At 43.2% G+C, this 22,411-nt stretch overlaps 1 protein-coding gene across 1 annotated transcript in view; it reads right to left on the bottom strand.

The window, feature by feature from the left end:
• CDCP1 (CUB domain containing protein 1) overlaps positions 1 to 22,411 on the bottom strand; it is an 88,655-nt gene that overhangs the window by 42,898 nt on the left and 23,346 nt on the right. Inside the window, exon 2 of the mRNA XM_007949698.2 lies at positions 2,389 to 2,598. Coding sequence (XP_007947889.2) covers positions 2,389 to 2,598 — 210 coding nt within the window. The remainder of the gene's footprint in view (positions 1 to 2,388; positions 2,599 to 22,411) is intronic.

Below are 22,411 nucleotides of genomic sequence, written 5' to 3'. Positions count from 1 at the left end.
TTTTACTTGTCAACCTTGGGTTTGTCAGCCTCAGCAGCCAGTAGCCGTCTGAGTGAAGAAAAGCCTCTAGCTTCAGTGGGCTGGGAGCAGGAGGCAGAGCTGAAGCCCAAGGTTGAGGGGCTTTCACCCAGCCCCTAGAGCCTGGCACTTTGAACTCAGGCTTAAAGCCTCCAAACTGTAAGAGAATAAACTCCTGTTTGTTAAAGCCATCCCATTTATGGTATTTTCTGTTAGAGCAGCACAGAGTAACCAAAACAGGATCTATGAAATTTTATTTTCAGCATGTTTTGAATTTTTGCAGTTTTAGAGATTAAAAAGGGTTTTGTTTTTTTTTTGCCACTTTAACTACTTTTAAGTATATAATCCAATGATTTTAATTACATTCACAATGTTGTGTAACCATCATCGTTATCTATTTCCAAAACTTTTTCACACTCCAAAGAGAAACTCAATACCCCTTAAGCAGTAACTTTATTCTCCCTCCCCCTAGGCCCTGTTAACCACTAATCTTCATCATGCATTTTCCTATTCCAGGTATTTGATATAAGTGGGATCATACAATATTGTCCTTCTTGTGTCTGAGTTATTTCACTCAGCATAATGTTTTCAAGCTCCATCCATATCATAGCATGTATCAGAACTTAATTTCTCTTCACTGAATAATATTCCACTGCATGTATAGTCCATATTTTGTTTATCCATCCATCTGCTGACGGGCACGTAGGCTGCTTCTACTTTTTAACTATTAGGAATAGTATGCAATGAATGCTGGTATACAAGTAGCTCCTTGTGCCCCTGCTTTTCAAGTCTTTTGGGGATATACCTAACAGTGGTATCAAATACAGCTTTAATGTTAAAGAACAATGATGAATCTGTTGAACATCTCATAATACAGATGAACCTAGAGGATATTATGCTGAGTAAAGTTAGTCAATCACAAAAGGACAAATATTTTCTGAGAAAAGAAATGTTTCTGTATAAAGTGGAAAAAAAAAAGTCTTCACAAAAAAGAAATATTCTTTGATGATTACCAGGGGTGGGTGGGGGAGGGAAGCTAAACCACTAGAGGGTTGACACATTAACTTGGGTGAAGGGAATAACATTAAAAAAGAAAGCAATGGAAAAATAAATAAAAGATGCAGTTTTAAAAACTACTTTTTAACACTTTAATTTCTACTATTATATTATGAATTTCTTTTTCTTTTGGTTTATTTGATCCCTTTTCTTGCTTTCTGATTTGACTGCCTGATCCATTTCTTTTCATTTAAAGCACCGAAAAAAGAAATTTTCTCTGAATATGGCTTTGATTGGGTCACAAATAGTTTTCTCATTGCTGTTACTGTATCTATTAGTTCCTATTTGGAACATGATTGGGAAGATATAAATTTAATTTTTTCTGTCCAATTACTATTTGCTATGTCCATCTCCTACCTCAAGCTCAAATTACGAGTAACAGCAATGATACCAAACAGCTGTAGTTTGTTGAATTCTTCAGTCATACACTGTCAAACTCATTATTTTATTTCATCCTCACACCAACCTATAAGTTGGTACAATGACCCTTATTTTGCAGACTAGAAACAAACACACAAAGTAGTTAAGTAATTCATATGATCTGGTCACATGATCAGTAGCCCCGAAGCTTGAAGCCAAATCCAGGGCCATCAGACCCCAAAGCTGATGTTTTTTCCATTGTGCCTTCTGGACTTGTTTCCCCACTCTGATCTCTTCAACCTTATGATTCTTTTGTCCTCTTAAATCCTTTAGCTTTTGCTCCACATTAGCTATACCATAGTGACTGCACCATAGTGACGCTGTAGGACAGAGTAGAACCACCCTATATGGTTTCTAAGGCTGTAATCTTTATCGGAGCAGACTGTCACATTTTCTTCTCTCCCATGGAGTGACTGGTGGGTTCAAACAACAGACCTTTTGGTTAGCAGCCAAGCACTTAACCACTGCACCACCAGCGTCCTTCAGAGCACCACAGACCCTGTAAATTGGTACCTCACAGGCTTCTCTAGTGCTCCACTGATAGAGAGTGTGGCCTAATGGTTAAGGGCACAGATCATGGAGCCAGTGTAGTACCTGGTTCCCATCCTGTCTGCTACTTACCAGCTGTGTCACCTAGGCAAGTTACTCCCTTTGTGACCTTTCCACAGGTCTGCTTTAAGACTTAAATCAAGCACTTAGAAAAATGTTAGTCCACATAAGAGCTAAATAAAACTTGTACAGAGTTCCAGAATGGAACTTACTTCTACCATCTGTTAACATTATTGTCTGATAATATTATTATCAATCTCTAGCATTAGAGACTGGCTCAGCACAGAAATGAGAGGCAGAGACATTTGTAAGACACTGTCACACAGTTTGTGAGTACATACTCACCAACATTCTTCTGGATGTCTATGACAAAGTGCTTCTCTGGATTCTGGCAGCTAAAGTCAAAGACTGATCTTTCTCCAGACTTGATGGATAGTGTGGGTTGGTATCTTTTTGAAATGACAATGTAACAGGGCTTTCCTGGCACAGCTGGCATCCCGGACTTTATAGAAATTGTAATGCCGCTTCTAGGTGGCAGAGCGATATCAAAAGCTTCTGCAGAAAGGAAGAGAAATGAAGTGAGTGCCAGTGCCTTGGTCCTGATCGTGGGTCTCTGGACAGCTGATAGGCTGGGAGGAGTGGATGCTGAGATGATTGTCTGTAGGTGGGCCCAGTGGTGGGACCCCAGAGGCCCAGAGACTCGCAGAGCTGGAGTTGGTGCCTCTGCTGCACTGTGTTCTGGTGCAATAGATGGTATTTGTTAGGGCATCTGCACATAAGAACCCACTGCCGTCAAGTCAATTCTGCCTCATAGCAATCCTATAGGACAGAGCAGAACTGCCCCAGAGGGTTTCCAAGGCTGTAATCTTTATAGAAGCAGATGTCCACATCCTTTTCCTGTGAGTGCTGACCTTTTGGTTAGCAGATGAGCACTTAACCACTCTGTCACCAGGGCTCCTCATCTGCTCATAGAAGATCCTTAATAAATGCTTGGTGAGTGAATGAATGGATAGTAATCTAACCAAAAACTTTTCTGTTTTCCAGCTATGCTTCTTTCCTCTTTTAAAGAATTTATTTTTTAAATCAACTCTATTGTGGTATAATTTACATACAAAACCCACCCATTTAATGTATATGCCGTGTAACCACCGCCTCCACAACCAAGCTATAAAAACATTTCTATCATCCCCCCAAATTCCCTAGTACCCTTTTGTGGTCAACCTCCCCCTCCCTTGCTGTCTCCAGAAAACTATCAATTAGCTTTGCCTGATCCAGACCTTCATGTAAATGGAATGCTCTCTTTTGTACCTCATTTGCTCAGCATAACCTCTGTGAGATTCACCCTTGTTGTTGCATGGAGTAGAAGTTTATACCTTTTCACTGCTGAATAGTATTTCACTGTGTAGACAGGCCATGATCAGGAGCTCTGGTGGTTTAGTGCCTAAGGCATTTGACTGCTAACCAGAAGGCTGGTGGTTCAAACCCACTAGCCACTCCTCGGAAGGAAGGTTGGGCAATTTGCTTCTATAGTGATACTGCCTCAGAAACCCAAGGAGGGGTCACTATGAGCTGGATCCGACTTGATGGCAGTGTACAACAACACACCAACAGACAGGCCACGATTTGTTTACCCATGAACATGTAGAGTAACAGTTGAGTTCTCTCCTGTTTTTGACTAGCCCTATGTTTTAATTTTACCAGAACTGCTAGCCTGAGAGAGGTGTTTCTCCCCTCAGGTGCAGCGAATGAGCCTGCCTGTACACCCGCAGCTGCTGGCAGCTGGATGTGGTCAAAGGTTTGGATTTTCATCAACCTCTTCTTGCACTTTCTTTCTCCTTCTCATTCACCCTGTTCTAGCCCCACTGGCCAGCAGCTGTTTTAGACAGTAGAGAAATCGACCCCTCCTTTGTCTAGGATATGAACTGCAAATATTTTCCACATTTTATCATTTGCCTTTTGATCACATTTGAAATGCTTTTTCCAGTAAGAACTTGAACCTCTTTAGTCCCTGATCCTTCCTTTGTAAAATGAAAGGGCTAGGCTACAGTAATTCTAAATTCCTTGCCAGCTCTGAGTCTGTGATTAGTATGGGAATAACTAAGAAGTGACTCTCTCACTGTACAACTCTGACCAGCAATGACACACCTCCCATCGTGCCAGGCGCTAACATGGCTGGCTTCCTGACTATTTTCAAGAGGGCTCAGGTTTTCATTTTGGGAGCAACCTTCTGATCTCTCCAACCTCAGCTTGTACCTTTCTCCACCTTGGTCACTGTGCTTGGGCCATACTGGCCTATTTCTTGAACATGCCAGCACCTTTCCTATCTCAGGGCGTTTGCACTTACTGGCCCCAATTCCTATAATGCTTTTTCTCTAGGTCTTCTTGGGGTTAGTTTCTCTGTTTTTCCACTCTCAGTCCAAAGGTCACCTCCCCAGAGGGGCCTCGCTAAGCAGCAACCTATGTGCTCCTCCTACCTTAGTTGTCCTCTGCCTGTCACCCTGCTTTATGTCTGTCCAGTTCTAGTCTGTGATAGATGGTATTTTGTTATTTGTCCACTTGTCCCGTATCCTGTAATTAGAATACAAAGTCTTACAGGGGGGCAGCTAGGACCTGCCCATTTTGTTCAGTGGTAGCCTCAGAACCCAGAACAGTACGTGGTGCCCATGTGGTGACGTGGTGGCAGAAAGGTACAAGCCCCTAATGTTTGCATGTGTACAGGTGGTTCTGTGGTAGAATTCTTGCTTTCCATGTAGGAGACCGGTGTTCGATTCCTGCCCAATGCACCTCATGTGTAGCCACCATCAGTCTGTCAGTGGAGGCTTGTACGGTGCTGAACAGGTTTTAGCAGAGCTTCCAGACTAAGACAGACTAGGAAGAAAGGCCTGACAACCTACTTCCACAAATCAGACAATGAAAACCCTACAGTCACAATGGTCCGATCCACAATTGATTACGGGGATGGTGCAGGACTGGACAGTGTTTCATTCCATTGTGCATGGGGTCCAAGAGTTGGGAGCTGACTTGACTGCACGCAGCAACAACAGTCTCCACACAAAACCATAATCCCCATGTTCTTGTCCTTGTGGCATCTAGTTTCTACTAGACATACTGCCATCTCTGTGTTCCAGTTTGTGCTAATAAATTGTGGCAGGAACCAGGGACTTTAAGCCTTTTAATGAACAACCTCAGAGAGAGAAAACATGCTTATTCATTCACTCAGAGGCTTTGTCCTCAAGCATTGCGGCCATTTACAATCTTCTGAGATAAAACCTTAAGGCACAGGGGTTAAGACTTCAGATTAAAAATAAATCCAACTCTACGTCCGAAACCTAGTTGTCAGGTCTGTATCCAGCTGTATATTACAAGCCCTGTGTTCCTTTTCTGTAATCATAAAAATGTCTTATCCTGTTATTTGTAAAGAATTCTTGAAGCACACAGTTTCCCAAGGCCTGGTTCCTCTCCTAGGGCCTCCGACCCCTGGCTCTCAAGTGATGCTAATTCACTGTTGTGTGAAGCTGCATCCTGTCTCAGGCTGCCTCTGCCAGCTACATATCAATTTCTTTCTCTTCCTTATTTTCTAACTGTGTGCTTTTTCACCCTTTGGCCAAAGAATTATTTTAAAATCCTTGACTCTGAGATGATTATTGGAGTCTCCAAAAGGAGCTCCGGTGGCATAGTGTCTAAGGCATTTGACTGCTGACCAGAAGGTTGGCGGTTCAAACCTACTAGCCACTCCATGGAAGGAAGGTTGGGCAATCTACTTCTGTAAAGATTTACCACTTCGGAAACCCAAGGGAGGTTGCTATGAGTCAGAATCGACTTGATGGCAGTTCGGTTTTTTGTAAGTGGCATAAACAGTTAAGCACTTGACTACTAGCCCAATGGTTGGCGATTTGAACCTACCCAGTGGTGTCTAAGTAGAAAGGCCTGGCAATCTGCTTCCAAAGGGTCACAGCCTTGAAAACCCTATGGAGCAGGTCTGCTCTGCATGCTTGGGGTTGCTGTCAGTCAGAATCAGTGGCAACTAACGGCAACAAGATAATAATAATAATAATAATTATTTTTTAAATTAAGTGATAGGTTTATAGTGACACTAAGCAGATCAGTGGTTGCTGGGGCTGGGGGAGGGCAGGAAAGGGGATGGGATGCAAAGGGGCATGAGGAAAGTCTGTAGGCTGAGGGAACTGTTCTGTGTCTTACTATTATGGTGATTACACAACTGTGTACAAATACCAAAATTCATCAAACTTAAAACTGGTGGAGTTTATTACATGTAAATTATACCTTAATAAACAAAAAGAAAAAAAAAAAAGAGAGAGAGAGAATAAAAGCTTAAATGATAGAAAGATTGTATTTCCACACAAAGGAGGCAGGTGAATGAATCAAAGAATAGTCATGACCTCAGTGAAAATATGGCTTCATCATATTATTGGATAGGCCTAGTTTCTCTCATGATATGTGTCATCTTTTCAAATATCTTTAAATTAGATTCTGGAAAGAACAAGGCTGAGCCCAATCTCTCCACTCAGTTCTCTCCTGCCTTCAGTCAGGACCATACTTCAAATAATCCGGGTACATGACAGTCTAGTCTAGTGATAGCCAAAGAAAATTTATCATCTCTTTTAGAAATTCAGCCTCTGTATTTTTTTCTCTTTTTGATCTTTGAAATCATGTATTCATGCAACCAACTTTTTCTGCCTTTGTAGTATATCCCAGGTACCATAATCAGGGCAGATAATATAACAACAAAAAACAGCCAGAGTCTCTGTCCTCAGGGTGTTAATCATCTAGTCTTAAAAAAAATAAAATAACCCAAACTCACTGACATCGAGTTGATTGCAATACATAGCAACCTCCACTGGTTTTTCAAGGCTATAAATCATGGAAGCAGACCGGCCCATCTTTCTTCCATGGAGTGGCTTGTGGGTTCGAACCATCAACCTTTTGGTTAGCAGCCAAATACCTTAACCACTACGCCGTTAAAAAAACAAAAACCAAACTCACTGCCATCGAGTCAATTCCGACTATGCCACTAGAGGTTTCCAAATGGTCTGTAGTGAGGTTTTAAAAATGGTGAGTCCCAAGTCCCAGTAGGCCTTGGATAAGCCCTGGAAATCTGTATTGGAAGCATTTGTTGTTGTTCATCCTTAGAGATAGGGACTCATTTTCATTTTTTCTTCATATAGAGAGCCCATGGTTCCACCTCTCATCACTGAATACTCCAGTCCTTCCTTCATGGATCACTAACAACGCCTCTATTTTTTATTTCAAGTCTACATAACTCAGATTTTCACCCAAACTCATTTTGCAAACAATAAAAAATAAAGCCTGGGAAAGGTTAAATGATTCTCTCCAGGTTAGACTTTAACACTTTACTGTGTTTCTCTGCTCTGACCTCAAGATGACCAATCCAGCATGCTCTACTGCCCGGACACAGTCCCTATCTATCCTGACCAAAGAACCTGGGCCTGGGGAAGCTTTGCCTAGCTGCCTGGCTCATGTTCAGCAAAGCCAAGTCTTACTCCCTTTGCAGCAGGAGGAGATGACACGTATTCACTAGAGTCACACCCAAGGACATGTCACCCACATAACCGTCATTTTCAAGGCCCCCTCATCCTAAATGATAAATAAATCAGCTGGAGGGTAAGAGCAGGGGTTCGAAGATGATGGTGCAATCTTGTCCATGCTTAATATCTGGTTTCTTCCCCCTCCCCCACCAATTCCACCACCCTAAAGGCACTTATCTGCCACCCATGTGTCAGTCTGTTGTATTGTGGTGGCTTGTGTATTGCTGTGATGCTGAAAGCTATGCTACCAGCATTTCAAATGCCAGCAGGGTCATCCCTGGTGGACAGGTTCAGTAGAACTTCCAGATTAAGACAGACTGGGAAGAAAGGCCTGGCAATCTACTTCCAAAAATTAGACCATGAAAATGTTACGGGTCACAAGAGAATACTGTCTGACTTGCTAGCTCTGGGCATATCATCAGGAGGGATCAATCACTGGAGGAGGACATTGTGTTTGATGGAGCAGAGCATCAGAGAGGGCAAGGGAGACCCTCAGTGAGATGGACGGGCACAATAGCCACAATGATGAACACAAACAGGCTGACAACTGTGAGAAAGGTGCAGAACCAGGCAACATTCTGTTCTGTTGCACGTAAGGTCACATGAGTTGGAGTTGACTCAATTGCATCTATCTGTCTATTTTCATCCATTCATCCATCCATTTATCAACACTTATTTCAATGTAATAAAAGGATCAGAGAGACCTAAGTGCTTGAGTGAAATAATTTGTAAGCTCATTTTATCCCAAATGCTTAGAGTTGGAGAATGACATTTTGCTTGCATATTTTTTTTCCCTCTTCTCCACTCACCCCCACTAATCATACCAACCCTGGTATATAAATACCAACCCTGTGGAATAAAATCTCAGTCACTACCAAACTCACCCCTTCCCCAGTCTAGCCTGGCACATGTGAGCACTTGAGAGATGCACTGTTACTGAAAGAAAATGGATGGGGCATTTTCTTCCTCAATACTTCTTCCTTTTGTCTCCCCGGGAACTTGGTGTTTCAGTGGTCTAATGTTTTAGAAGATCTATCGTCCCAGTTCACAGAAACCCAGACAAAGCTCCAGATTCCGGTATGATTTCAAGGTCTTTCAGGCTCAAAGAAACCCAAGCTGAACTTCTTTCTAGCCACGTGTGGGCTCCCAGGCTTGGAGTCTGGGAGCAAGCAAAGCACGGACTTGCGCTCCTTGTGAGTCAGCTTTCTTCCTTACCCTCCTCCCTCCGACCTCTCCTTATTAGGACACCTTTGCTAGTTTCTATCTCCTCAAGCAGCTTCTCTTCTCGCTGGGAGTTTCCAATCATTTTAATCACCATGCATTATGACACATAGGATATTATACAAACGACCCTGTTCTTTCTTCTCCCTACATCCTATTTCTTTGCAATTCTATATGATTACAAACGGAACCAAAGGAATGCCATCAGGTAAACACCAGGGAAGCTACTGTCTCTCAGATTTGGCAACTGAAGTTCAAACGACTGACTTAAAGAAAGAAAGAAAGAAAACCAAAATCAGTTGCTGTTATGTTGGTTCTGACTCACAGTGACCCTGATCCACGGTGACTCCGTGTGTTGCCGTATAGAACTGTGCTCCATAGGGTTTTCTAGGCTGTGACCTCTTGGAAGCAGATTGTCATGCCTTACTTTCCAGGTATCTCTGGGTGGGTTCGAACCCCCAACCCTTAGTATTAGTAGCTGAGCACTTAACCATCTGTACCACCTGGAATTCCAAAAGGCTGACAAATGTGATTAAAAATTTTTTAGATGGGTCCAAACTAGTTGTCTCAATTCTGGTTGTGTGCTCAGCTCTTCATGCTCTCTGTCTTAACGAAGATGCACCGAATGCCTCCTAGCCAGGCTAAGCCTGGGCTGCTGGAGAGAAAAAGATGACAGACATGCACCCTTAAGGAGCACCCAGGATGTTGAGGGAGCCAGACACAGAAATCAGAGAAGTATAATTGTGAATCAGCATAGCACCTTCCGTAACAGAGGGTGATCAGTCATGGCTTGTGTGGAGTCAGATTCCAGAGCAAGCCTATGAGGGAAAAACCACTTATGGTCAAAACAACCCCTGTTCTCCTTTAGGAAGGTCACACAGCACACCACTGTCCTTCTCCCAAGTCTACTGGGCTGGTGCTTCCTCCATCAAGGAGCCGATCCCTGCTTCTCGGGCCGCACACTAGATAAAGTAGAGATTTGTTATCTGGAGCCAGGTTTGGAAAATCCATTCCATTAAATTGTGGAAGCTCCCTCAGAGCATAGAGTGTTCACAATACAAGAGCCCAAGGAAGTGATACCAGCAGAAGAGACTGCGATTCATGCTTTCATCTCACACACCCTGTGAGGCCACTCACACAATTAAAATGACTTCTCCCACCTTTGTTCCTTACAGGTGGCAAATGGTGAGTTCACATAACTTAAATGTATGTTTGTCTGCCTGGCCCACCAGACTCCACCAGGCAGTCAGCAACTTGAAGGCACCAAGTAAGTTCAAAATACTCTCAAGATGCTGAGGGTCAGCTATTAGCACCCCAGGGAGGGGTCAAGGAAGGCTTCACAGAGGAGGCACAACTTAAGACAGGTCTTGGAGAATGAATAGGAGCTTGCTAGCCAAGGTATAATGAGATGGATGTTGGGAAAGATAGGTGGAAGGAACAGTGGGTACAAACGCAGAGCTGTGAACGTGGCTTCCTCGGGACCACTCTAAAGGTTTGGTTTGGCCAAAGGACAAGAGAAATGAAGGTATGAGGCCAGAGAGAAGGTCAGGGGACAGGCTGTAAAGGAGCTCGGTTGTTGATCATGGTCTAGGCTTCACCTGGTGGGACTAGCATCTCAGCAGCTTTGTGTGGAAGTTAAGAGTGCAGATTCTAGAACCAGACTGTCAGGTGGATTCCTGGATCTACCACTTACCAGTTTCATCTACTTGGGCAAATTACTCACTTTCCTCTTCCAACAAATGGGGATAATAATGGAATTGTTGTAAGGAGTAAATGAGTTAATAAAGTGCTTAGAATGGTGCCAGGGAGTCAGCCAGTGTTAGTTGCTATTATTATTACTGTTAACAATAAATAGCCTATCACAACAGCGACTATTAGTGATGGGGTACCACTGAAGGATATTAACCAGGGAAGGAACTAGGGCATCAGCCTAGCTCTGAGTCTAAAGCTCAGACGCCTTGCTAGTGGGGCTGGGCTGGGATGACATGGGTAAGGCATCCAGTGCGTCATGCATGACATTGAGAGTGAGTGCCTCCTTAAATTTTGCACCCTAGGCGCCTCACCCACTTCACACTAATCCCAGACCTGCTGACTGGGTATTAAAATCCTTCCATTGTGTTGATTCATGTGACTCCAACCCCCCTTGGAGGCTCAGAGAAGTGAATGATTTCCCCAGGTTTGCATAGCTCAGGAAGTAGCTGGGACATTCTGGTTGAGCCTCAGCACCCCTAGCCTCCTCACCCCTTCAGAGTGCCACACTGAGCTGCCCTCATAGAAGATGCCAAGGCTGATCAAGTCAACCAACAGAAGGGGAGGAACTGCTACTATTTTTACTGTATGAATGGACTTGGCTGACAGGGTCTGCTGTGGGGAGGGAGTGCCAGAAGCTCCACCATCAAACTTGGAGCCTTACTAATCTGTGGCTCTGGGGCAGTGAAGCCTGAAAGCAATGGAGGGGCAACTGGTTTAGACACCCTAAATCCACTAGTCATTAACCTGGCCAAGTTCATTTTACAGACTGGTAATCTGAGGTCTAAGTCTCATCAACAGGAGGACCACTGAATTGCCTACCTGGAAATAGCTCATTTTTCACATTCACATAAGAACTAGAACACAAGTGGCCCTATCAAGGAAATAATCAGTCTCAGAAGGCTGGCAGTTCAAACCCACCAGCCACTCTTTGGAAGGAAGTTTGGGCAATCTATTTCCATAGAGATATCACTTTGGAAACCCAAGGAGGGGTCACTATGAGTCAGATTTGACTCGACGGCAGTGAGTTTGGTTTGGTTTTGGTCTTGGACAGAAAGCCCTTGGAATACAGATACCAAACCAAGCCCCCCCCCCCCCAAAAAAAAAACCTCATTGCCATCGAGTTGGGAAAGTAGATAGATTGCCCAGTCTTCTTTCCATGGAGTGGCTGGTGGGTTTGAACTGCCAACATTCTGGTTAGCTGTCAAATGCCTTAGGCACAGAGCTTCTTCAATATAGACACAAAAACAAAAACAAATCCAAACTCACTGCCATGGAGTCGATTCCAACTCATAGAGAGCCTCTTTGGCAGGCAATGCTCCCTCCTCGACCAGGTGGGAAATCTTTAAGGAAGTAGATTGCCCCGTCTTCCTTCCACGAAGTGGTTTGAACCGCCAAGCTTCTGGTTAGCAATCAAATGCCTTAGGCACTACACCACAAGAACTCCAATACAGACACCAGGCCTATCTAAATAACAACAGCAAACACTTAATGAGCATTTGGTATGTATTAAGCTCCACACTTACATTTTTAATTGTGGTAAATATATAACTTAAGAAAACAACAGTTGCCATTTCTACAATCTTCATGTGAACAGTTCACATGAATTAACATCACGTGACATTAATTACATTCATCATGTTGTTTAGCCATCATCGTGAACTGTTCCCCAATTTTTCCATACCCTTACACAGAAGTTCAGTATCTTCTAACATGCTTGCATTTGATAAGCTTTTATAAATCCTCAAACCTACCCCAGAAAGGAGTTTCTAATAATCATTTTACAGACAAAGAAACCAAGGCTTAGAGAGGTTAAGTAACTTGCCCAGGCACACATGCTTAGTAAGAGGCAGAGTTAGGGTTTATGCCTAAGCAGTTTGACTCTAGAGCCCAGTGCGTCATAAATGACTGTTTGACGAAGCTAGCCTTGCCCAAGGAATTCCACACACAACCAGGAACTTTTTGAAAAGGAAGGTTTATTCTTGCCATCAAAGTCGATCAAGGCAGAATAAAACATTTCTGAGCTGCTGGCTCTCCAGGGAGTTTTAGGATTTCAGAAAGGAAAGACGTTTGTTTAAAATGGCCAAACAGGCACATTACATGAATATAAATCCTTTATTTAAAAAACTTTGAAAGTGTAGTTTGAATTTAATCTTAAGATTTAAAGTTCTTTGAAATTTGATACTAGAGTATGGTTCTTATTTTATTTTTGTCAGCATCTTGGTGCAAGTACCTGAGAACAGGATCCTGGCCTTGTTTAGCTGCTGATGGTCCCACAGTTATGTAAGGTTTGCCTGGGGGGTTATGAATGGTTAATGGGACTGACTTGGTGGCAAAAGACACAGCCAGGATTCTGGAATAAAGAACTGGGAATGAAAGGCTAGTGCCAGGTCTTGGCAGAGGAAAATCTGCAGAACTCTTACCCCTGGGGCTCACTTCTTTTTTTTGGTAATGTATTTTTATTTTTATTTTTTTGGGAGGGGAGGCTTTAAAGAACAGAAATATATTCTCTCACAGGTCAGAAGACTAAAAGTAAAAATTCAGGGTGTGGCTCTAGGGGGAGGTCCTTCCTTGCCTATTTCACCTTCTAGTAGCTGATGGGGGGCTCACTTCTTGAGGCCACAGTGAGTGAGACTCTCAGGTGAAATCAGACCTATGTTTACCAGAACTCCCCATACTCCTATCCACCAATCTACCTTCCTGTTAGCTGGGAAGGGAGACTCTCAAACAGGCCTCTGACTTGGCTTGGCAGGCAATGCTTCCTCCTGGACCAGAACCCCACACCTGTTTTTCCAGGTATCTGAGCTATGAAGCCACTCATGGATTGGTTTGGAAATTAAGCAGGCCCTGACAAGGCCCAACAACTCCTCACTGCCTTCCTGGGCTGGCTTGGGTGGCGGGTGTGTGTGTGTGTGTGTGTGTGTGTGTGAAGCAGCCTATAGAAGTGGCAGGGTAAATATTCTCTCTTCTGTGGAATGAAGGTGCCTACAAATCATTTCCAGAAAGATGCTAGAGCAAGATATGGCTGTTGGGAAAGCTGGGGAAATGTCTCTGGCTACTACTGTTGGAGGTGGGGAGGAAGGGGTGAATAGAAGGGCAGGTGACCATCCCAGTCCCCAACCTCCAATATCTTGTGCACATCCCAGTGGGTGACACTGCACTCCGAGAACCTGCCTGCTGCTCCACCATCACAGCTCTCCAAAGGACGGGGCCACATCGTAAACCTATACACTCAACATTGTAATTATCACCTAACACCCAGGAAGGACTGGAATCATAGGCCTACAAGTATAATGAGCCTGGGGGTGATCAGGTGCAACATCTCAGCTTGTGCAGGTTGTATCTGGGGAAGTAAAGGCAGGGAAGACGGCACAAGGAAGTAGGTAAAAGATACAAACAATGGAAGTGGAAACAACTTGGTTTTCCAACTCTGATGAAGGCTGACCCTGGCCATATCACCCAAGGTAAGTTTGTCCTGGCCTTGCTTTGGACATGTGATCGGGAGGGATCAGTTACTGGAGAAGGACATTATGTTTGGTGAAAATACAGGGCCAACAAGGGTGAGGGGGGCCCTCTGTGAGACAGACTGGCAGAACAGCCATGACGAAGGGCTCAAACATGCTGGTAATCACAAGGATGACCCCAAAAAACCCAAACCCAACCCACTTCCACTGAGTCAATTCCAACTCATAGTGACCCCCATTGGGTTTCCAAGGCTGTAAATCTTTACAGGAGCAGACTGCTTCATCTTTCTTCTATGGAGCAGCTGGTGTTTTGGAACCACTGACGTTTTGGTTATCAGCTAAATGCTTTAATCACTACACCACCAGAGCTCCTATGAGGATGACCAGGGGCTGACATACAGTGATAAACAAGACTGGGTCCCAACCTCTAGACTCATATCCAGGAACTTTAGGACTCAAGGGACATGATGTTGGTAGCCCTCTGAGAGAGAAGGGCCAACAGCTTCCTTTAAAATAGTCTATTATTTCTATAGTTCTTAGAATGACCAAAGAGGACAGCAAGATAAAGTTCAAATACCAGTGTTTTTAAAGACCCCTATGTTAATCCAACTTTTTGGAAGTTTATCAAAACAGGCAACTGTTGTGCTCATCCATTCACTTCCTATGCTTAATCCCCAAACCCCTTAGGAAAGAAAATTCTACGCAATGATGCAAGACACTTATTGTCTAAAGTGACTGGACCATCCTCCAAAGGCGACACTAACAACCCTTTGCAGGGTTTCTTTGAATTGTTTTTCTAAAGTGGTGACTGGTTTGCATGGAACCATCCACACCTTTTGGTCATATCTATCTTTTCCTTTTATGATCAAAGACACACATCTGTGTTTGAAGTGTATGTTAGAGACTCACAGTTAGGGTGTGGGCTGTCTGGGCCACAGTCCAGAGCAAAAACAGACAGATCTATATGTGAGTCTCTGGGACAATGGCCACTTCCAACTCCAGACATGGACATGCATATTTAACTCTGTATTGTACCAAACCACATGGGAGTGGGGGGAGGATTTCAAAGAGGGCCACAGAAGTAGAGGAAGCCGCATGATAACAGATGCTGAACACAGGAACTGCAGAACTGAACAACAAATAGAACTCAGTTTATGACCACTGTAAATAATTCATGATGATATGCTAAAATGCCACAGGGCCACTTTATATCACATTAACATTTTATGAAATGTTAAAAAGATTCATTTTGTCAGACCTTGAAGTATGAATCAAAACAACCATGAAAGTCACTGAGGATCACAAGGGCGGATGGGGAAGAATCAAAGAAGTCGATTAAAAAACCAATCGGTATGCATGCTCAGGGACATAAACTGAACACTGGGCCCGTGGTTCCCCCACCCCACCTGCACCCCATCTGCAAATGTTGAGAAGTTGCTGAACCTCCTGTGTCTTCAGAACATTTTACCCCTAGAATATTTAGTTCCAACTGGCTCATCCTTGCCACCAGAGATTAAAAGGGTATTTCAAAGCCTTGTGATAGAAATTACGTAGGGAGATAGTTACACAAGAATCCAAACAAAAGACTACATACAGTATGATTCCATTTATATCAAGTTCAAGAACCAAAAAAAACCCAAACGCACTGTTGTCAAGTTGGATTCGACTCATAGCGACCCCTCCTTGGGTTGCCAAGGTGGTATCACTATGGAAGTAGATTGCCCAATGTTCCTTCCAAGGAGTGGCTGGTGGGTTTGAACCACCAGCCTTCTGGTTAGCAGTCAAATGCCTTAGGCACTATGCCACCAGAGCTCCCAAGTTCAAGAAGACAAAACTAATTTATGCTTCTGTAAGTCAGAAAGCTGGTTACCTTTGGAGGGAATGCATATACTAGAAAAGGGCAAGAGGAAAACTTCTGGGCTCCTGGAAATGTTCCAAATCTTGATATGGATGATGGTTACAAGATACACACATACCTACCGACAGACATGCGTGCGCACGCATGCATGTGTGTGTGTGCGCGCGCGCGCACACACACACACACACACTTATCTGTGTATATATGTGTTATGGATTGAACTGTGTCCCCCCAAAATAAGTATCAACTTATTTGGTTAGGCTATGACTGAGAGTCATATATACATATATAAACCAAAAACCAAACTCACTGCTGTTGAGTTGGATCTGATTCATAGCGACCCCTCCTTGGGTTTCCAAGGCAGTATCACTACGTAAGAAGATTGCCCAATCTTCCTTCCGAGGAGTGGCTGATGGGTTTGAACTGCCAGCCTTCTGGTTAGCAGTCAAGTGCCTGAGGCACTATGCCACCAGGGCTCCCATATACATATATACTTATATGTGTATACTGAGACTCATAGCCTAACCAAATAAGTTATTACTTATTTTGGGGGGCCACAGTTCAGTCCATTACACAATCTGATATAATTGTCTTTTGTGTTGTAAATCTTCACCTCTATGTTGTTAATGAGGCAAGATTGGAAGCAATTATGTTAATGAGGCAGGATGCATCCTACAGGATTAGATTGTATCTTGAGTCAGTGTCTCTTGAGATATAAAAGACATTCAACATGGAGCAGAGATCAGGGGGACCTACTACCACCAAGAAAGAAGTGCTGGGAGCACAGTATGTCCTTTGGACTCTGGTCCTTGCACTGAGAACTTCCCAGACCTAGGGGAAAATTGATGCCAAGACACATGGAGATATTCAAGGAATGCCAGGCCCACAGATGTTGAAGGAGACAACGACCTTCACGCAGAGCCAAAACAGAAAACCTTCCCCTAGAACTGGTCCCCTGAATTCAGACTTCTAGCTTCCTAATTATGAGAGAAAAAATTACTGTTCGTTAAAGCCACCCACTTGTGGTATCTCTGTTACAGCAGCACTAGAGAACTAAGACAATGTGTATGTATATATGTATATATACACACATATATGTAAAATTCATCAAGGTGAACACACAAGATTTGAGTATTTTATTGTCTGTCTCAATTAAAAAACATTTATACATATACATACATATATGTATATGTGTGTGTGTGTATAGATAGATAGATGGCTCCAAAAAAATTATTGCTACTATTTGAAACTTTCTCTGATGGTTCAGAAGATCAATCCTCCCTTGGACCAAACACCCGAGTCTCCTCTGTGCCTGCGCAATGCTGGGCACTGGCATCTCATCAGCAAAGGAGTCAAAGTCTCTGCCTTCTGGGTATTAGGATCTTGCAGTTTTCCAGTTCTTACGACAACTAATTGTCGCTTGCACAACTCTGAAGATGGTGAAGAAAAACCTGTTAGCTTCTGATTAACTGGTCATTACCTGTGGTCCGATAGGCAAAGTGCAGTGAGTTATGCTGGGGGCAGGGCAGGTCTGCAGCTGGTTCATGGGTGTTGTCTTTGGCTTGTGAAATGAGGAGCCCTGGAGTGCGTCAAGGCTTCCTCTTTGGTAAGGACAGAAATATAATGTTGGAATTAGATACACTAGCACATTTACAAAGCAATCCTTAGAATCAGAAGGTGTGTTCATTTGTAAACTTAAGAATCAATTATTAATTTGAGTAACAACTAAAAATGGCAGCTCTGGTAGTGTAGTGGCTAAGGCTGACTGCTAACCAGAAGGCTGGTGGTTCAAACCCACCAGCCACTCCTCGGAAGGAAGGTTGGGCAATCTACTTCCATAGTGATACTGCCTCGGAAACCCAAGGAGGGGTTGCTATGAGTCGGGTCTGACTCGATGGCACATAACAACAACAACAACTAAAAATTAGGAAAAACTACTAAGACTCAGATTCATATATATACATAACAATGCCTTTAAGGCATGAGGGAGACATTTTTCTTTAAACAAGATAAATGATGTCAGTAACTAGCAAACTCAAAATATGTAGCAATGTTATGAAAAATAAGGGGGGGAGCAGTTCCCCTGTGGAGTTCTTGGGTAGTGCAAGCCATTAAAGCACTTGGCTCCTAATGGAAAGGTTGGAGGGTCAAGTTCACCCAGAGGTTCCTCAGAAGAAAGGCCTGGAAATCTATGTCTGAAAAATCAGCCATTAAACTCTATAAAGCACAGTTCTATTCTGACACACATGGGGTCGTCATGAGTCGGAATTGACTTGACGGCAACTGGTATTTCCCTAGTAAGAGGAAACTGGTCAGAATTTCACTGAGCCTGCTGGCCACTTGCACACATAAGGTTCTTACTTTCATCTCCCGGTGCTACAGACTGAACAACAGATTTTTGCTTAGAAACAGGCAACCATAGCTATTTCAAGAAGTGTTCTGACAGGATTACATTCTTTGGCGATGAGGAACAATATAAAAGAAAAGTTTCTTACTTGCCTGAACCTAGCCATGAGCTAACATAAGTTTAGTTTAAAATGGGCTTTTCCAGAAGGTTTTATCAGCCTATTTCTACCTTATTATTCGTCATCCCTCAAAGGATTATGCTAGAGACGGGGGTGGGGCTTGGGGTGGCCAGGAAGTGCTTAATCACCAAAACAGCCTTGATTGACTTAGTTCATCCAGCAGCTTTGAACATCCACTGATGAGGGAGGAGGGAGGGGAGCAGGAGAAGATGTCCCACTGAGACAGAGACCTGGTCTGGGGCCATGTGAATGCTGGCTCACACAACTTGATATGAGTAACACTTCCTGCCTCAAATGCCCACTTACTCCAATCACTTGCTGGGCCCATGCTTGGCTGGACCACTTTGGACAAGCCACTCTAACTCTCAAAGCCTCAGCTTTCCCATCTGTAACATTTGGAAAAACATCAACTTTGTGAGGCTTTTACAGGTTTGTAATGAGACCATTACATGTAAAACAGAGAATGGGGCTGGACACGTGGCTGGCCCTCAAGTAGTGATGGCCACTATCATTTCCACCTCTATGGATGGGATGAAGCTATGACCCTGTGGTAGGCAGAACTCTAAGATGACTCTCAGTGACCCACGGCTTTGTATGATCTCCTCCCCTTGAGTGTGAATGTGATGGGCTATCGCTCATGTGGTTAGGTTACACTGTATGCCACAGTTGCCCTTAAGCAAGGGAGATTATCCTGTGTGGGGCTGAACTAATCAGCTGATCCCTCATAAGAGTCTGACCTTTTCCTGGAGAAAGAGATTCCAAGTAGAGAGAAGTCTGAGATGAGGGAAAATATGTGTAGTTGGTTTTGAAGATGGAGGGGTCCAAAAGGTAAGGAATTTGAGTGGTCTCTAAGCAACCTTGGGTTGATGGCCAGCAAGGACACAAGGACTTCAGACCTATAACCACAAGGTATTGAACTCTATTACAATCACATGAGCCTGGAAGAGGACTCCAAACTCCAGATAAGAATGCACCCTGGCTAACACTTTGATTTTAGCCTTATGAGACTCGGAGCAGAGAACCCACCTATACTGTGTCTGGACTTTTGACCTACAGAACTCTAAGCTACTAAAAGGGTACTGTTTTAAGCCACTAAGTTTGTGGCAATTTGTCTGCAGCAACAGAAACCTAACACAGAACCCATAACTAGATGGGATACCATGCAGAGAAAGAAGGGATAGTTTTTATAGGACTGGCAGAGCTGCTCACGGAAATGGGTTTGGACAATACAAGATATTGTTTGGGACATTGAGCATCCCCTTCTGAGCTCAGTTATCATTATCATAGTCTAAAATATTATGTTTACTGTAAAACTTCAGCATCCAGATGCTGGAAGGTGAACAGGGAGGGAGGCGGATGACTAGATCAGAGAGGGGATGCTGTGGCCAAGAGAAGTCATGGCAGGTTATCTCAGCTTGACTTGGGGGTTGAGCAAGCGCAAGAGGAGAGACCCCAGATGGAAACCAGGAATCTGGAAGCAATTCAGTGGGGAGCGTGACTCTTAAAATCCAAAGAATCCAGAAGTGTCAGGCTGTGAGGTGCTGGCCAAGGCAGAGGGCCACTGGGAGGTGTCCTCCAGAATGATGGCAATAACTTGTTGTTGTTTTGATAGGAGCCATTGAGTTGCTTCTGACTCGTAACAACCAACGTACAACAGAACAAAAACACTGTCTAATCCTGTGCCATCCTCACAGTCATCCCTATGTTGCAGCCACTGTGCCAATCTATGTCATTGAAAATCATCTTTTTTGCTGACCCTCTACTTTACCAAGCATGATGTCCTTCTCCAGGGACTGGTCTCTCCTGATAACATGTCCCAAGTATGGAAGACGAAGTCTCACCATTTTTGCTTCTAAGGAACATTCTGGTTGTACTTCTTCCAAGATAGATTTGTTCATTTTTCTGGCAGTCTAGTGTATATTCTTCATCAACACCATAATTCAAAGGCATCCATTCTTCTTTGGTTTTGTTTATTCATTGTACAGCTCTCACAAGCATAGGAGGCAACTGAAAATACCATAGCTTGGGTAAGGTACACCGTAGTCCTCAAAATGATATCTTTGCTTTTTAATATTTTAAAGAAGTCTTTTGCAGTAGACTTGCCCAATGCAATATGTCATTTGATTTCTTGATGCTGCTTCAATGGGCACTGATTGTGGAGACTAGTAAAATGAAATCCTTAACAACTTTAATCTTTTCTGCATTTATCATAATGTTGCTTATTGGTCCAGCTCTGAGGATTTCTTTTTTCCTTAGGTTGAGGTATAATCCATACTGAAGGCTGTAGGCTTTGATCTTTGTCAGTAAGTGTGTCATGTGAAAAACTTAGCAGCTCCCATTTGTTCAGCGTCTGCTATATGCTAGGTACTTTCTACACGTTTCTTTTGGGCAGACTGTTCAAATTGAATGCTGGAAAGACACACAACTGAGATTCAAACCCAGGATATCCAAAGTCACGTATTTTCTGCTACTCCAAGATATCCAATCTCAAATCACAGTCCACTGGGCAGCCTGAGCCCAAGTGCTCACTCAGCATCCTAGCTAAGAAAGGGCACTGGTCTATGAGACTTCTTTCAGCTTGAATCATCCAACACAAAGAGAGAGGAGCTGTTGTTTGCTTTTCCAAACACTCACTATGATTATCCACCCTGCACTCTGCCCTAGTAAGGAGGCTCTTGTGACTACAGAAAATGTTCTTGTAGGTAGGATAGAGGCTAGCCATTGAAGATAAGACTTTATCTAGTGTGGGCCCCTCGTTTTTGGACAGGCTTGTAATTTTGCCTCTCCAAATTCCTCTTCATTAATGACAAGCCCTGGGCAATCAGGAATGCTATCTGCTCATCTTTCTCATCTCTGACTTTTTTTTACCACCTTCTTCAATGCCTTTACTTCCCATACTTTGGCAGCAATCTACACTCTGCCTTTTATCATTGTCTGAAGCCTGACCAATAGCTGACTCACTACCTGCTCCTTCCTTGCTGCAACTGGAAGGACAGAGTGCAGCGCCCACCCCTGTAGTCAGTGGCCATTTTGAACGTTAGTTTCTACTAAATGGCAGTGGAAAAAGGTGAAATTGGTCTTCTGGGGGTCTTAGGCTTCTTCTTCTTTTTCTTGGCTGAAAACCAGTGAATTTATTATAAAAATAACTGGATTATACAGTGAATTACTAAAGGATTAATGTTAAATTGATGGTCTGGGCACAACCAGAAGACAAAACAAATCAGTGGTATTTCACTTTTTGTATTACTTTCAAAATCTTACTTGGTTGAAGAATTATACAAGTCAACCTTTCCTTTCCTTTCCAACCACATGCCCTTTAAATCTGGTTATCTTCCACATTTTCATGAATGAGAACTTGATGGTAGTAGGTTTAACAAGATAGGGTCAATTTCTACACAGGCTTATTTGCATTTGTGTCTAGAATCCTCCCAAGTTTTGCAGAACGAGTTATCTTGCCACATGCATCTTAGTTGTTAAACAGGACACTCAGTGAGAGAGTGGAAGTTAATAAATCAACAACTATAAATCTGTACTCTTAAAAAAAAAAAAAGACTCATCATGTGACCTTTTAATGATGATTCAGTAGCAGCATAGCATATCCTGCAAACACAAAGGCAGCATAAGCAAGTAGGGTAAAAACAGGAATGTTACTAATGTCAGCAAACCTAGATCTGAAATTTAGAAGGAGAATTTATAGCTGTGAGATCTTAAATAAGTGACCCAAACACACTGATTCTCAATTTCCTTGTTTTAAAAATGGTCATATCTATCAGTAGAGGATACTGTGTACATTAATTCATATACACACCTAACAACAACAACATAAGAGCATCACTTTTCACAGCTGTCTACTCACTGCTGAGGAGTTGGATCTGACTCATAGTGACCCCTCCTTGGGTTTCCGAGGCCTTATCACTAGGGAGCTCTGGTAGCATAGTGGCTAAGACACTTGCCTGCTAACCAGATGGCTGGTGGTTCAAACCC

This window comes from Orycteropus afer, unplaced genomic scaffold (genome assembly GCF_000298275.1).
Source record: "Orycteropus afer afer isolate SDZICR_OR568_19922 unplaced genomic scaffold, OryAfe1.0 scaffold00250, whole genome shotgun sequence".
In the NCBI taxonomy this organism is placed as follows: domain Eukaryota; kingdom Metazoa; phylum Chordata; class Mammalia; order Tubulidentata; family Orycteropodidae; genus Orycteropus; species Orycteropus afer.
The sequence above is the reverse complement of the archived record's forward strand: the minus strand, read 5'-3'. Positions and strand labels throughout refer to the sequence as shown.